Source organism: Cyprinus carpio, chromosome B17 (genome assembly GCF_018340385.1).
Source record: "Cyprinus carpio isolate SPL01 chromosome B17, ASM1834038v1, whole genome shotgun sequence".
NCBI classification, from domain to species: Eukaryota; Metazoa; Chordata; class Actinopteri; order Cypriniformes; family Cyprinidae; genus Cyprinus; species Cyprinus carpio.
This window is the reverse complement of record NC_056613.1, coordinates 15,145,556-15,163,242: the sequence shown is the minus strand read 5'-3', so window position 1 is coordinate 15,163,242 and position 17,687 is coordinate 15,145,556. Positions and strand designations below refer to the sequence as shown.

The following is a 17,687-nucleotide window of genomic DNA, read 5'->3' as shown; positions in this document are numbered from 1 at the left end:
TGCTGATCGCAGCTGTGTGCTGTAGTTTAGCGCCATGGTGTGAGACGTTCCTCTCCCCTGCCAGCCTCTGTTTGGCTTTATTTTAATGCGGTGGGTGAGATTAGGCCGTTGCGGTGCGAGTGGGGCCGGCAGGGGCCACATTAGAGTGGTGAATGTCATTTTCTCCAGCAGCATGGAAGCCAGGCCTCTAATGTGGAGGAATTAACGAAGCTTGAGCAAAGCCCAGCGCTCTGCCCCTGCTCCTCACCCTCCTCTGTGTGTTCTTCCTCATCTCTGCAACCTTCCTTTGGCACCCCCACTGGATTTGTTTGTTTTGGGGTCTCATTTTTAACTGCAACTGCATTTGAAGAGTCTTTAAAGAAGACACTTTGTGTTTTTCATGTTTTGGTAATCTTTCGTTCTATGGTAGATGAAGTATTTCTGGTTTTTCATTTAATCCTAACTCCGTTTCCTCCAGACGACCAATTGGAACTCAAGAGGAACTGCTGGTGTTCATCTGGACTGAAGGTCCACTAGAGTTCATCGATGCTTCAGATTCCCTTCTACCATTCAGTGAATATGTGACCCTGGACCACAAAACTAGTCTTAAGTTGCTGGGGTATATTTTTAGCAATAGCCAAAAAAACATTGTATGGGTCAAAATTATCGATTTTTCTTTTATGCCAAAAATCATTAGGATATTAAGTAAAGATCAAATTCCATGAAGATATTTTGTAAATTTCCTACAATAAATATATTAAAACTTAATATTTTGATTAGTAATATACGTATTTTCTCAGTATTTTTATTTTTTTGCACCCTCAGATTCCAGATTTTCAGATATTTGTATCTCGGCCAAAAATAATATGATATATGATATATGATATATGATATATAAGACAATAAAGGGGGACTGGGGCAAGCTGACACAGGTTTTGGGTTGGTGAATTTTTGTAAGTGTTTTTATTTTTGGTAAAGTGTTTGTATATTTTGGTAAAGTCATTTTCTGCCAGTGTTTTGTGCAAGTTACTTCAAAGTAATACATTTTTACTTGTTACTTTTTAAAAGTAATTCCTTACCACCCTCAGAATTCCATGCGTTACATGACTCCTCTATTACTTTTGAGTTACTTTTTTCAAAATAACTACAGAAGTAGAACTTAACATTCTGAAATGACAAAATGTACTGTAGAGCATTTTACATCCAGTAGAGCATACTACAGTGTGGGCTATCCAGGCTACTAACAATATATTGGCAAAGTGAAGGCTCAAGACAATGCAAGAAAGGATGACAGCCAGAATCACAAACGATCCAAGTTTGTAAAAAGTATGGTAGAGGTAAAGTGATTATTTGGCAATATCTGTGAATAGCTTGGGTCTATTCACCACACACACAGCTACTATATGACCACGTAAACTTTAATGGATGCAATAAAATGAACCATCTCACGAATGTATAGTCTTCTGCCATCTTCACCCTAGCCGCGATTTTTGCCGCTTTTCCACGGAGCTAACAGCGAGCCGGGCGGAGCTAATAGCCTCGGACCTCGAGCACAAAGGGCCAAATCATGCTGAGTCCTGCCAGTATCCTCACGGCACTCCTGTAAAACCTGCCCTAAACACGCCTTCACTGCACTACGTCACACAGTACAAAGTTCAACTAGCAAGAGGGAGATGAATGAAATAAATTGCTAAACAAATATCAGAAGCTGTCGTTTTCTTTTTTTTGCTTTGTTTTTTTTCTTTTCGTTTTCTTTGAACAATTACATTTTGGGCTGAAAGTGTGTTGTAACGCAAGCGTTACTGAACATGTACCGTGTAAAATATTACTGAAAATTGATTAGTAATGCCTTACACTACTACGTTACAGCAAAAAGTAATCTGTTACTGTAATGCATTACTTTTGTAATGCATTACTCCCAACACTGGTTATTACCCATGGAAAAAAAAAAACATACAGTTATTAAATACAAACAGCTGAAGTCATTTTGTCACAATAAATGAGGTAGGTTATGACGATGGCAATTAAGTAGCCTACTGTAGACTTTTCAGCTAAATTTAAAGAGTTTTTTAATAATGAAACACAAAACAAATACAAACTTGCAATATTTCAATTAATAAGTTGTGTACACTACTGTTTGGAAGTTCAGTAAGATTTTTTTTTTAATTAATAGTTTTATTCTCACTTTTATGGGTTAATGTGACACTAAATACTGCTTTGGCAGTCTATGATGACAAAAAGCTTTTTTAAAAGATATAAAAAAATAAATAAAAAAAAAACATTTATTTTCAATTGTAATAATACTTTACAATGTTGCTGTTTTACTGTCTTTTTGATCATGTAAATGTAGCTTTGATAAACCTAATGTTTCAAAAAAAAAAAAAAAAAAATAATATTAAAGAATCTTACAGACCAAACCTTTAAACAGTAAATTAATAAACATTTAAAATGTTTGACAGCATGCTTCAAACTTTTGATTATTTCATTGAATTGAATTATTGACCCATTGTTGTGTTTTTGGTTGCAACTGCTTCTCAGCTTCAGCACCTGAAGTTTCCAGCATCAACATCTGTCTGAGATCATTCATCAGCGATCAGACCATTGCTCGCATGTTTAAACAGATTCGTCATCCGCTGATGTCTCCACCTATAAAAGTAGCCGCTGTGATTCATGACATTCTCATGTTTGACACCGAGGAAAAATAGTGTGCTGCTTTCCTCGCAGATGCTCACAACTGCATCATGGCCAAATTAAAGGCTGCAGCTTGAGTTCCTGTTCAAAACAAGTGTGAACAGAGCCAACTTGCCCCCTGATAGCAGCACCACCACAGGGGAAAGAATCCAGAACCCACTGAGGAGTTCAGCTTCTCCCACAGAGCGCCAGATAGATGCCTGCCTAATAGACAAATTAATTATTTTGATAGCAATTAATGAACGTCATCCAGGCTAGGCCTTTTATCAGCACCCCACTTTTCTTTGAGAGTAATTTACAGTTCCGCTTCTATTCTCTTGGCAGTCCTTTCAGGTTTTCTTGACCTCCAGAGGTCGGCTTCAGTGGTGAATGTGTGACGTCAGATTGCAGTTAATCAGCTTGTAATTAATTTTCCGCGTGTCCTCAGCCCTCTTGAGTTATGACCCTGGCCTCCTAATGGCTGATGCAAATTTATCATTTTGCAAATTGTAAATTTTTTGTAATTTTATAATATAACTTATGATTAAGTTAGTATATTTATAGAGTATTTAATGTATAATGTGAATTTTCTGAGAATACATTTTTGGAAATAAATATTTTGAAATAGAAATAGCACTAGTATTTTCAGTTTTGCATTTTTAGATCGAACCAGGCTTATTACTTGGAATTTGTAAGAAAGGAGTTTACAATATAAAGGTTCATTTACCCATACTGCTCTGAGTTTTGCCATGGTCATCTGCTGAAGACACTGCCCAATCACATAATAGCTGCCACGGGGAAATTGTAGTGTGGGTATTAGTGCAATTTCTCACGGCTACATTTATAATCCATCGATCCTGCACGGTCTTTTTTTGGACACTGACTTTGTGCTATATCAGCTGTCCGCTGCCATGTCAATACTTGGCCTGCAGTGGGGCATCATATTGATTTAGCTGTTGCCAACTGTTGAGTGGCTACAGGTTAATGTTCTCTGGTGCAGTGAAGTTGTTTTCATGTCTGAGAATGAAGGATTATGCACTTGTAAATCTGACAAGGAAAAATCCTCAACAAGCAATATATTATATTACATCAGTTTATTTTTGTATATAATATTGCTATGATAGCTGTACATGTTATGTAGCTATGAACTAAAAAACCTATATATTCCAGTTGTTTATATATATATAAATTATATATTGCATAATATTGCATATTTTTTTAGGAAAATTATATTATATTATATTATATTATATTATATTATATTATATTATATTATATTATATTATATTATATTTATATTATTATATTATATTATATTATTATATTTATATAAAAAATTTTTTTAAATAGCTGCAGTATGCACAGTAATATCTGGTTATAGCTAAAATAATAAATGAAAAGAATATAAATGTAAAAAAAAAAAATATTTTATCATTAAACAAATATTTAAAATGTTTTTTTTTTTTTTTTTTTTTTTTTTTACCCATTTTAACTGATGCTTTAAAGACTGGATGACTTTATCTTGGTTACTTATTTACATCAGCAAAATACACCAGTGTTGTTGTTGTTGTTGTTGTTGTTTTATATATATTTTAATTAGCCTTTTGTATATTTTAGTTTTAGTTTATTTTATGTGTTTTGCATTTTTAGTTTTTTATATACTGTATATATATTTACTTATTTGTATATTTATATTTCTAAACTTTAATTTCAGTTTTTAGTTTTAGCAATGTTCGTAATTCAACCTAATCATACTTGTTTCTGAAACATTTTAAACATCTAATAGGTTATTTGTGTGTTTTTTTTTGTTGTTGTTGTTGTTGTTGTTGTTGTTTTAGCTTTATTTAAATTACCAGAAACAACTTTTTAGATGTTTAGTCTTAGTTAATGATAACAACACTTGAATACGCTATTAAAACCAAATGTTGTTTATTTGGAATTCAAAAACATATGTGTCATCCTTATTGTTGAGCCCTGAGCAGTAAACACGCTGTAGGTATCAAATCAATCCAAAAAGAGTTTGTGCTAGATATCTCGTCTTTGATTTTGATTTAGAAATCGTTGCTTAGACACATATAGTGGAGTCAGATCGTGGAGCAGATGGTGTAATGCTGTTCAGTAGCTCTTTAGCAGAGAGTAAAGCTTGTGGTCTTCTGTGGTCTGAGCATGCCCATCCTCTTTTTTGGAGGGTGGGGGGGGTTGCTATTGATCCCTGGCTGTGCTGTGTGCCGCACCTCGTGCCAGTGCGTGTGATTAATGTGGACGTCATGGCGGCGGGACTGAATGAGGCTACGGAGCACAGGCGGTCTGAGCCGCCAAAAGCTTCCTCCCTCACCATGTGGGCAGACGCCCCTCATTACCGAACACTTATCAAGCCTACATGAGAGATTAGGCAGGCCCAGTCACAGCCAGCACCAGACCTGTCCCATCCCTTCCTCTCTTCCTTTTTTTTTTTTTTTTTTGCTCTCACACTTTCTCTTCCTTCTTAACGCTTTCGCCTTTTTCCTCTGCTTTCTGTACATAGCTTCCAGCGCTCTCTCTGCCTCTCGTACTCTCTCTCTCCCCCTCCTGATCTTTCCAGATGTTGCTCAGCAGCCCCATGAGAACCCCAGCGATGGGAGATGTATTAATACATCCTATTGATTAGATCAGGACCCCTGACAGTCATTTGCAGAGATACCATCTGGCTGCTGTTCCAATGCCTTCACCCAAACAGGACGTGACACCTTATTAATCTCAACCGCCGCTCTATAGACACTTCACATTTTGCACACAGAAGCTAGACTCTGTCGGAGTGGCAAGCGGAGATGCAGGCAGACCTGAAGGGTGCAAGAAATTAAGGTTATTACACAAATTGAGCCATATGGTCCAAATATTTCAGAGCTGAAATTTACTAGGCAATAAAAATTGCTCCTGCCTTCCTAATGGTGTAAATTACAGTTTAACCATGGCTCTAATGATGTCCTTCTGCTGCCTGTAACCACTCTAACATGAAGGACATTGTTTAAAAAAAAATGGGGGGGGGGGGTTGAAACTCCGGCAGCATGTTTACAATCTGTTAGTTTATCATTAAGAACACAGTGAAGAGTGCATAAACATGATGGCGGCGCGTTGGACCGTGTCTTTGTGTAGACTCGTATACACACTGTTGAAGCAGAACCGCGAGTAGCTCGTTTGGGCCCTGGTTGAACCCACGCTCATTTGCTGAAAGGACACACAGAGGGGAGCTCCCGACGGCCTGTGGATTTTGATAGTGGATTCCTCTGAGCTTTCACAAACTTTAATCTCATTCCTAGTTTCAGACCAGGCTGGTGACACAATTAAGGATTTTATTTGTGTTGCTTAAAGATTCAAAAATGCTTATAGGTGTCAAAGGAGTCGTTGCCTGGTGGTAAGGACATGTATACTGTATATGTGTATAATGTATATATTTATATAGTATGTAAATATATATCATATACATTTTTTTAATATTTATATACATTTTTTTAATAAATTATTATTTAGTCATCTTCTATAATATAGAAGGCCAAACAACATTTTTCTGCTATTATATTGTCTAGAATCTGCTTTGGGATTGTAGTACTAAGTAAACACTCTAAGAGAGCCTGTTAAATCTAATTTCTTATTTAAAGAGCTAAAGTTAGTGGTGTACTTGACTGCATGTGCTTTTATTTTCTGAAAACAGCTTCCATCATTCACAGTCCTGATTGTCATGCATACACAGATTGCCACATTCAGAAGAGGTAAACAGTACTTTGTCTGTTTCTTTATGTGTGCGTTTGCATGCATGAGGGGTTTCCTTCATCAGACACCAGCCCAGTCTGAAGAACAGCTCAGTGATTCAAGAGCCCTCCTTCTGATTGAGGCTTGGCTCGAACAGAACTTTACATCTAAACCACAAATAATTGTGTCAAGGCATCTCAGGATCTGGTTGTCAGTTGTTAGTACTGCAGAACAAAAGGGAAGATTCTTTAAAATGATGCTCTAATTCTCAACAGTTAAACTAAGGTACTGGCAGGAATGAGAGCCATGGAGTGGTTGAAATATTAAAGGGACAGTTCACCAAAAAGAAAAAAAATTGCATCATTTACTCACCCTCATGTTGTTCCAAACTTGTATGACGTTCTTTATCCTGCATATCACAAAAGATTAATTTACAGTTTTTTGTTTATATAATAAAAGTCAATGTGGTTTAATGTTGTTTTGGATCCCATTGTCATTCAATCTATGGACAAAATCACAGAATTTGTATTTTTGCGTAAACGGCCTGTGAATAGCACTGGAAAGGTGGTTTTGAAATGTGCATCATGAATACCTTTCCTCCGTTTGTTTTAATATACCAGTGTAGAGAAGATTTTTATTATATTCAAGAATCTCTGTGTATAAAAAAAAATAAAATAAACATAAGACATTCAGGGATATTCAGAGATGAATGATAATACTTACAACAAAATGCATCAGTGCATTTTTTTATCTGCCTAAAACTCTCCTACATTTCTGACAGAGTTTGAATGTAGGTTGCTTAAAACATGACCAAAGGCTCCATTTGATGCTTTTTGATGAGGCATTTCCCGGGCCCTGTAGCTGTTAGCATGATTCTAATAAAATCCAGCTCAGGCTGAAGTCAGCAGTGGCAGGCCGGGACAGTATGTCTACTGTATGCAAATGAAGCAGTCCCACACCTTTGAAGGGTCAGGAATCTCCACTTTCATCTAATCAGCATAATTGTTGTGACAAATCCACATGGTTATTCTTAATTAAAATCATCCCCTGGCCCAAGCAGCCCCCAGCGCTGTCACAGGAAATAACACATATGTAAGCAGCTGATGAGACAAGGGAGACCTGTGCTCAGTTGAAAGAGGAAAAGAGGAAAGAAAGGGGGCTTTAAAAGACTTCTTTCCCCTGATTCCCTGAGCTAATGCTAAATGTGCTTCTGACTCTGACACCTCTTTAATGTTTAAACCAGCGAGGCCTCTTTCTGCCTCAATTACAGAAAGTCCGATTTCAGTGCTTTTGTCCAGAAGCCTGGCTGCCGTTGGCTTCCGTACAGAGGTTTACACGTCCAGGTTCATATGCAGTGGATCTTAATATAAAGGAATGTTTCGAATTTAAAGTGTGTGTTTTACATAATTTAAATACCTGACACATTCTCTTTTGAAATGTAATTCTGTAATGTTGAGAATTTGATGTATGGTGGATATATGCACATCCCAAAAGGCAGCATAACCAATTCTCTTAATCAAAACTTAAACACTTTCCATTTTAGGGATCTGTGCCATAAACATTTATTTGGAAATCTATAACAAAAATCAATTCTCTTAGTCGCTTTTTAATGGCTGCCTTGAGTATCCTGGATGAGGGAGCGCCTGCTTGTTAATGTCTTGGTGCCCATGTTTAGGAAAGTGTTTGATAGCATTGCCATCTAGGGGCAGGATATAAGTCTCTGTGCTGAAATAAAGTGAAATGAAACAGCTGTCTCTATTGACAATGTGCATATGTTTGCTGGTTTATAGTCCAAATGTTCACAATTTTTCAACCACGTAAAAAGGTAGCGTTTTAAATGCTTCAGTGCCTCCCAGCGATGTAATGTATTGGGATGTAAAATCTGCATAGGGATAGCAGAGAGGGTTCTCTGTAGCTTTATTGTTGATGGTAAGGATTATGTATTGTGTTTTTTATTTTTATTTTTTTTTCTGGTCAAATGAATTTTTATTTTTAAGGAATTAATAATTCTTCTGTTAAAAAAGCAAACATCTATTTACAAAACTAATATTCAGCTTGGATGCTGACAGTGTTACATGTCTTTTAGTTATCAATTTATATTTTGCTTTTTAATGATATTTTTGAGCCTCCATATGGTGATTTATAAGGTTTTTATATTTTAGCTTTGTTTGTTTTTATCTTGTTTTTGTTTTGTTTTGTGTTGTTTTTTTTGTTTTGTTTTGTTTTTTACTTTGCTTTGTTTTGTTTTGTTTTGCTTTGCTTTGTTTTTTTTTTTTTTGTTTTTTTTTTTTTTTGCTTTTTGTTTTGCTTTGCTTTGCTTTGCTTTGCTTCTTTTGTTTTTTGCATTTTGTATTTTTGTTTTTTGTTTTTTGTTTTGGTTTTGTATGTACTGTTATGCATGCTGTGATTGTGTTTGCATTTTATTAGTTGATTTTGATGATATCATTTGCAATTTTGGTGTTGTTAATTTGTTTTTTTTTTTTATTTTAGTGTTGTTGAATTGTATTTTAATTGTATTAACTGCTTAATTTTATCAATAATAATGGTAATATTGCTATGTTATAACTAATTGTATTTGTGTCTTTTGTGTTGTAGGGTAAATATAAAACATTAAATATAATTTTAGAATCAGTTAGAATTGTAGCCGAGCACTATTGTATTGAACCAGCTCTCCAAATTTAGTCATCAAAGTATGCCTCCCTCGATTGCAGTAACATTGCAATATAACTAATCTGCTATAATTTGTGTCTTTTATATCCACAGATGTAACATATCAGAATGAGTTAATTGAGCAGTTCAGGCGGTCTCGTATCAATAATAATGGTAATATTGCTATGTTATAACTATTTGTATTTGTTTATTTTGTAAGCTTGCACTAAAGCAGGCTGTACAAGGACTGCACCTCAACTCGTAACCACCGAAGAAGCTGGCCCATCCTCTCAACCATCTCCTACGGTACAGCAGGTCCAATCCCACAGTGTGGAGCTCTGCTGGTCTCCACCCACCCAGCCCAACAGCAGGATCCTGCAGTACCAGGTTCTGGCTGTAAGTCTAAAGGATGGCAGGGTACGGAGTGATGAAGATGGCTCGATGAGAGCCAAGATTGCGTTCATCCAGAACAACACCCAGGCTAACAGCTTCTGCTGTAATATGTCTGGCCTTCTGCCCTGGAGCAGGTACAAGTTTCAAGTGTGTGTTTCAAATGCGGCAGGATATACCGACAGCCCGTGGCTCACAGTTCAAACCAAACAAACTCCTCCAGTTGTCAGTCTTGTAGAGGGCAAGACTAATTAAGTCTTTGTTGCTTGGACTCCTCCTTTGGAGCCCAATGGTGTTCTTCTGACCTATAGGATTCAGAGGGACAACATTGGCTTCCATTTCAGCTTAGATTCAAGTGTGTTCAGCTGCACTGATGTGGATTTAATAGCGTACACTCTCTACAGTTACACAGTCATTGCCTGCACAGTGGCTGGGTGTGTTACCAGTGAGCCGACGCAGATCAGGATGTTAGAAGCCACCCCTGCCAAAATAGAGCCACCTATGGTGTCTGATGTCACTTTCTATTCACTCAATGTGTCGTGGACTGTTCCATCCATCCAGAATGGTGAGATTGTGGTGTATATTCTTAAAATGAACAATGAGGAGGTCTACCGAGGGAAAAAGTTAAGTGCACAGGTTTTGGATCTACAGCCACATGTCTCCTACATCCTCGTCTTGATGGCTTGCACCAATGGTGGCTGCACTGCCAGTTCACCCACTTCCGTCCAGACAAGAGAAGCACCACCCTCAGGGATGCCCACCCCAACTCTTAAAGTCACAGGCCCTGAATCGGTTAAGGTCACGTGGAGAGAGCCCATTAAACCCAATGGAGTAATCATAGGGTACAAGCTCCGTCGAAATGGGAGCCTCATTTACACTGGCATGGACACCCGTTACCACGACTTCACCTTACTTCCAAGCGTTGAGTACAGCTACACCATTACTGACAATAACAGTCAAGGCACCATTACCAGTCCACCTACAGTGGCCAGAACACAGCCGTCAGCGCCCTCTGGTGTGGCTCCACCCAGACTGCAGGTTCTGGGGCCATTCAGCATTATGGTGCATTGGGACCCCCCTGCACGACCAAATGGGGTCAACAATAGCTAAACGGGACCCAGCTGAGCCCAACATGAAACACATCATCACAGTGTGTTTCAAAGCCAAAGTTTCTCCCTTACTGCACTAAAGCCCTAATACAGGTAAAATACCAGCATGCAGAACTAACACTGTTTACTCTGGAGTTTTGGTACGTAAGGTATATTGTAAGGCAACCTCGAGTATTTGAGGCTGAAGATAAAATAAACAACTAACAAAGTACTTAAAGCGTCTTTAAATAGAATTGGAAGTAGATATTTTCTTATCATATTGTCTAGCTGCAAACCTAAATTAGCTGGTCAGACTTTTTCAGTTGCTGCATCAAAGACAGACACACTGATAAAACCAAATGAGTGAAGGAAGAAAAGAAGAGAGAGAGAATCTTAAATCGGGAGCAGTCAACACTGAGCTTTTTCTAATGTTTCCATCTTTGGCATAGACAAAGACGGTCAGAAGGAGGAGGCTCTCATATGAGGGATGACTAAAGTCTGGAGCTGTATATGTATGTTGAAGTGAAAATCCAGATAAGTGGGGTGATGATAATGGTTCATCAACATTATCAACTCGCCACTCATTGCCTCTTTCAGACGACCTTCCCTTTATTCTCTTGCTCTCCTCTCTTCTCTCCCTTTTCTCCTGTGACCTTCTGAAGGAGAAAACCTTTAGTCCATTGTCTATACTATTGATACATAACAGCACGTTTTACAAGGATAAGCACAAAAATTATGTTTATATTCCTAAATGTTCAAAATCAAATAAAAAAAAAGTAAAACAAAAAATGGCACTGATGAAACTGAGGTAAAAAAAAAAAGATAGTATTTGATATTATTTATTTCTTTGGTGTAATGTATTATTATTAATTTTTTGTATGTGCCCTATTGATATTGTTTTTCTTTATTTTGAGATATTGTTTATTTATTGTTTATTTTTATTATTTGTTTATGTATGTTTGCAGATATGAGGTAAGAGTGGAGGCATGCACCCTTTTCAGGCTGCGCTGCTAGAGATTGGTCTTCAGTACAGACGCTTGAGTCGCCTCCTGCTGGACATCCTGCCCCGCTGCTGGAGCTGCATACTAACCCTAAGGGCATACAGACAGTCTTTCTGCTGTCCTGGCCTTCTCCAGCTGAGCGGAATGTGAAACTTTTGCACTACGAGCTGTACCGAAAACACTCTTTAGACACGGAAAGCTGATCTGTAACCACACTGGTCTACCGCAACTCTTCAACCTCCTGCCACGATGACAAACTCCTGCCCTACACAGCCTACAAATACCAGGTCACATCTGTTTCTCATTTCACTCAGATGTATTTTACACTCCAAATTTCAGAATTAACTGTCATTGGTGCATTTGATTTGAACTTTTCACATTATTATATTACACAAAGTATGAACAGATTTTTTATGTTTTCTCAAGAAAATGTGACTCTTGTCTGTAAGCTTGTGGATAGTTGACAGAGGGTTGCCATACATTTTCTGTACTGAATGGTTGCTTTAAGTATTATTTAAACAATAATATAAATACTACAGTGTACTATTTATATTATATTATAGTACTTATTAGTATTCTGAATTGCCTTTTAGTTTTATATTTTCAGTTTCATTTTAGTTTGTTTTAGTAATTTTATTAAGTGCATTTGAAGTTTTTAATAGTTTTTATTTTTTAAGTAGTTCTATTTAGCTTTTTATTATTATTATTATTATATTTATATAGTTTTAATCATTTTAGTACTTTTTTTAGTAACTTAAACCTGTATTATTTCTGCTACAGTAGTTGCCAAGACAAAATTTCTCATTTTCATTTAAGTATTTCATCTAATAGTTATATAATTTGGTGTTTTATTTAAGCTTTATTTCAGTTAATAAAAAACAATTTTGAATAGTTTTAGTTTAAGCAAGTTTTTAGCATGATGCATCCTGAATATTTAATCATCCCTCTAGACTTTGTGATACTTCATACTTTATTCTTGTGATACATAATATTTTAGCGCAATCGTGCAACTAAACATGATTAAATCTGCCATATAAACTTGTCCTCAAGGAATATGTAATTAGCATGATTATTTGTTGCTGTTGTGTTTAGTGTTCTGCTCATCTATACTCTCTCATTCACACAGACAGGCGTTTAATCTAACTCACTATATTCATCGCACCGCCGTCGCCTTACGAGACCTTTCTTAATTGACAGCCTAGCCTTTGGAGCAAAATAACATTAGCATTTGACTGTCAGGCCTGAGAGGCGTGGGCTGATCAGGACTAAATTGATAGAGTTTGCCTGATTGTTCCATCTTATTTATGAGCGGTAATTTATGACAGCTGGCGGGCGGAGCTGAGTGATGACGGACAAGCGACAGGGCCATTAATCTGGGCCTGGCTGAATGCTGACGATTACGATCGAAGCCACTGAATTAGCTGTTAGGCCTCCCAAATGTACAAGTATTGGAAAGACCTTTTAATGCTATTGGCTTTTCCCGGGGAGGTTGCTAACTATCCTGGAAGCGTCACTGAGCGTATATGTCTACATCTGCTTATTTAACAGTATGAATTGCTGTTTGTTGACCGATTGTGTGTTTGAAGGAGTCAGGACTACCACTTTCTTTAATGTTCTTGTCCTAATGTTATGGAGTTGTCTCCCTTTTTGTTGTGTTTCATTTTACTCATTCTTACACAAGGGCATGTGTCCCTGTGAAATCAAACCCATCCCATGTTAAGAGGCTACATATTTTATTGACACTTTTATGTCAGATCTTAATTAGCCTAGTGCTCATAACAGAAAAGGGAACTTTTGGCCCCGTGTCCATGACTGGGGGCGTGGCCACAGCCAATGAGGGCCTGTCTCCGGGCAGATTCGGCCTACATCCATTAGAGCTCACTCATGAAATAGTTTTATTTTCCCGCGTTAATTACAGCTCTGTATGCAAGTGCTTCGGTGGTAATAAAACGTCTGCACCGATACAAGGGCATGAAGATGTCCTGGCTGACTCCACTTTAAAACGTAGCAGCCATATCTCTTTTCACCAAATTCCTATCCGAGAATCGGAATGACTTATCAGTGAGAAATTAAGGTTATCACATTTCTTTGTCCTGTGCTCATTCATAACGCCACACAAGCGAACCATCACTCTTTCCTCCTCACTGTCTTCCTGCCAACCTGACCTTTTCTCTCTTCGGGTGACAAGAGGCTGTTTTGTTACTGCCCTCGTTCTCTTCTGTCACACCTCCGTCGCCCCCTTTGCGCTCCGACACGTCTAGTCGTCACTTTGGCAGTGGAACGGGTTCGGATGGGAATGTGAAATCAGCCAGTGCCTCGTACAGTCTGTGTGTATTGCCACTTAGATCTATCATCTGGATTGATCACGGTGTAATTGCCTATTATTGAGGCTAATTTAACCCTATCCACAGGAACATCCATCTGCCGCTGCTATTATAACTGACAATCTACAAATTACTTACTCATGCAAATAGCGACCCCAGCTGACCTTTTCCTACTCTTCCTGTGTAATTATACAAACAGCTCGTCTAGTAAATAAGATTACTTCACCTTTCCATGTGTTCATTTACTCCTTGATGAAGGTGAAATTTAATTTTCATGTAGATTCAGGCTGGACTGATTCTGTAATGGATGCTGATGTTTTGGCTATTAATGACAGCAGGGCTTCGAGAGCGTAAGACTACTGACTCCTTAAAGTAGTTGAATGGGTAGTTTCCTTTTGCAAAAGGCGCCAGGTGGGTTCATCAGGTGAAGGTGACTCCTCTTTAAGAGGAGGATGGTGCCGAGTCTCCGTTCTGTCTGCTGGGCCATTTCAGAGCCGGTATGGGTATCAGAGCCGGACTTATATCGGCCTTGCAGGTGTGAGAGAGACCACAGGCATCTCAATACACTCACCTGTAGCTTTGCACACTGACGCTCCTTTCTTTTCTTGTGCATATCTATACTTGTTGGTCTATGGTCTTATGATACATGTTGGAGCTGTGGTCTAATAATTAGTAAAAAATAGAAGAAGCTCCTAAAAAATGATAAATTGTTGTGAAATAAATTTTAATGATTTTTTCTTTATGTCAGTAGTAAATGAAAATGAACAATGTGTGCTCTCTATGATGCAAAAGTTTTGACAGTTCCGGGTTTTTGTTAAAACTATGGATTGAACTGCCTATGGACAGTGGGAACAACAAAAGGGTTACTGCAAAATCAAAAGTGTATTATGAGTGCTGAGGTTTTTAGCTAAATGGAATCCCAAAACCCCCCTTTTTCTCAGTTTTCTTCATTCTATTCATATAGCACTGATTAAAAAAAATCACATTTCTACTGCATAGACCAGGATTTACTAAAAGGCCATCTTGCCAGTGCCAAGTTTCCCCTTTAATATTTAAAGCTCCATGTTTAATACAAAGAGTTTTTGTTGTTGTTTTTGTGAGTTAGTTTTTCGTTACTTTCATTTTCTTTTCTTTCTTTTTTCTTTTTTTGCCATTATATCCATATTCCCACTTCCTCATTTTTATTTATTCTGTGCTTTTCCTATGAAGTAGTTTAAACTTCTTTTTATAAAGTGGAGGCCAAAATTATTAAAACACCTGACAGATCTAAAAATATTGACCTTTTTTGCCTCCAAAACATGATTTCATGTGTCAATATATTTCCTGAGAACACTAATGTTATCCCATGCCTTGTGCAACTCAAGCCAAAAGCTTTCCTTTAAATGTACACTAGATCTGTCTAGTTTATTTTCCAACTCGCCCCAAAATTGCTCGATGGGGTTGAGGTCTGGACTTTGAGAGAGCCAATCCATCATTTTCAATGTTCCAGCAGATTCCTTCTGTCACAGGTAGTTCCAGCAATAGTTTGTTTTATGGGTATTAGGCCAATTCAACAAAAACAACTGAAACCTTTTAAATATGCCAAGTGTTCTTATAATTTTGGCCACCACTGTATATGTTTACTATGAGTAATAATAATAATATAGCATTTTATTATATTTTTTATTTTATACATTTATTATAGATTTATATATAAATATTATATATACATATATATAAATACCTGATTTCATTTGCTGTTTAATTTTGAATATCTAGGTGTGGGCTGTAAACTCAAAAGCAGGTCGTGCTGGTAGCCCTTGGGCTCAAGGTCACACAGGTCCAGCTCCTCCAGAGGGGTTGAGCCCGCCTAAATTCCTGCACGTCCACGTCACCTCAGCTGTGGTGGATGTCAGCCCACCCAACAAGCCAAATGGCATTGTCAGCCTCTATAGAGTCTTCACACAAAACAAAGACTCATACCAGCTGGTAAATCAAGTACAATATATATATATATATATATATATTATATATATATATATATATATATATATATATATATATATATATATATATATATATATATATATATATATATATATATATATATATATATATATATATATATATATATATATATATTTTAACAATTACATATAAGCAAGTAAGAATTTAGACTATTAGAATGTATAGTGCAAAACTGGAACAAGCTCTTTCTTTTCTGTGCCTGCAGCTGTCTGAGGGGACGTCCCACCAGCAGACTCTCCACAGTCTTAGGCCCTTCACTGTGTATTCTGTAGGTGTGGAGGCCTGCACCTGTTTCCTGTGCTGCAGCCGAGGTCCCTTAACTGAGCTCCGCACCCAGGCCTCTGCCCCGGCCCAGCAGCCCCCACCACGTCTAGTCGCCCTCACCTCTTGCTCAGCTCTGGTGGACTGGGACATGCCTCTTCAGCCCAATGGCATCACTGAAAGGTAAAGATTTTGCATAATATATAAAAAAAAACAGATAACTTAATATAATCATGATTATGCTAAAATTCTTTATTAATATTTAAGGGTGAATTGTGTGGTTTATACAGCGTATTCAAAGTTTCAAAATATTGCCCTGTTCATTTGAGAAGTTTAGCCTAGCCATGCAACAACCAATGGCATGAGTTTAGGCAGGACTTTAGGACTATTTTTCTAAGCAATGGCATACTGAGGAAGTGTTTGAAAATATTTTATTACTCTTGCAAATCTATTTGGTGCCATTAGCAGCATGGAAATTACCCACTTTACCATTAAGATACTGTATGAAAATTAAAATTCGGTGTCATCACAAAATATGAATGTCATATCTAAGTATTGATATTTACTTGATTTTGTTCACCTCTATTAAAACTTTGTATGTATGCTACTGTTCGAAAGTTTGTGGTCGGGTCATTTTTTTTTTATTTTTTTGAAAGTAATCTCTTATATGCTCACCAATGCTGCATTTATTTAATCAAAGTAAAGTCAAACTATAATATTAAAAATTATTACAATTTAAAATAAGTTCTCTATTTTAATATATTTTCAAATGTAATTTATTCCAAAAAATACAGCAAAGCTGATTTTTTGCAGCAATTACTACTCTTCCATGTCACATGACCCATCAAAATTCATTCTGCATTCAAAATGCATTCTGTTGATTTAGTGCTTATGAAACTTTATTAGTATTATCAAGGTTGAAAACGGTTGTGCTGCTTATAATATATGTGGAATCCTTTTTTGTAACATCATAAAAGTCTTTGTTGTCTCTTTTTAAAATAAATCATACTGACTCCAAACATTTAAATGGTAGTGTATTAAGGTAGTAATATAGCATATTTGCCCCTTTCACTTTCATCTCTGTAGCTGTGAGCTCCATGTGCGATCATCCTGTCTGCCGCTGCAGCCTGTCCCTGTAAGCTGTGTCAGCGGCCCTGTGGAAATCACATTCCTTGGACTGGGGCAGAGCTTCAACATCACTGGCCTACTGCCCTATGCCAGCTATGAACTGTGTGTAGTGTCTTACAATAACATGGGCAGCACTGTGTCTCCATCAACACACTCAACGAACGTAAGGACTCAGGACTCGCGTATGGCTCTCGTTATGTTGCTAACAAATTCTTAAATGGATAAATTATGGCACCTAAATCAAACCCCTCTCTTGCTGTTTCTTTGTAGCTCCTCAGTATAAGGAGCCATTTGTGGTGCACAGTAACCTTACCACAGTGTTTGTGGACTGGAGCGTCTCTTTCTGTCTGAACGGGCCTCTGAGAGAATACAGCCTAACCGAGAATGACCTGCGCATCTACAGCGGCTTCCACAGCTTACTGCACATCCCACGCACCTCTGATAAAAGTATGCCCTAATGTTAT

The 17,687-nt window shown here is 37.4% G+C and overlaps 1 protein-coding gene across 1 annotated transcript in view; it reads left to right on the top strand.

Moving 5' to 3' along the window:
- ush2a (Usher syndrome 2A (autosomal recessive, mild)) overlaps window positions 1–17,687 on the top strand; it is a 205,714-nt gene that overhangs the window by 185,896 nt on the left and 2,131 nt on the right. The window contains 11 exon segments of the mRNA XM_042743112.1: window positions 458–556; window positions 9,171–10,511; window positions 10,513–10,553; window positions 10,556–10,616; window positions 11,468–11,501; window positions 11,503–11,790; window positions 15,586–15,795; window positions 16,040–16,278; window positions 17,182–17,357; window positions 17,360–17,386; window positions 17,494–17,670. Of these exon segments, the coding sequence (XP_042599046.1) occupies window positions 458–556; window positions 9,171–10,511; window positions 10,513–10,553; window positions 10,556–10,616; window positions 11,468–11,501; window positions 11,503–11,790; window positions 15,586–15,795; window positions 16,040–16,278; window positions 17,182–17,357; window positions 17,360–17,386; window positions 17,494–17,670 (2,693 nt within the window).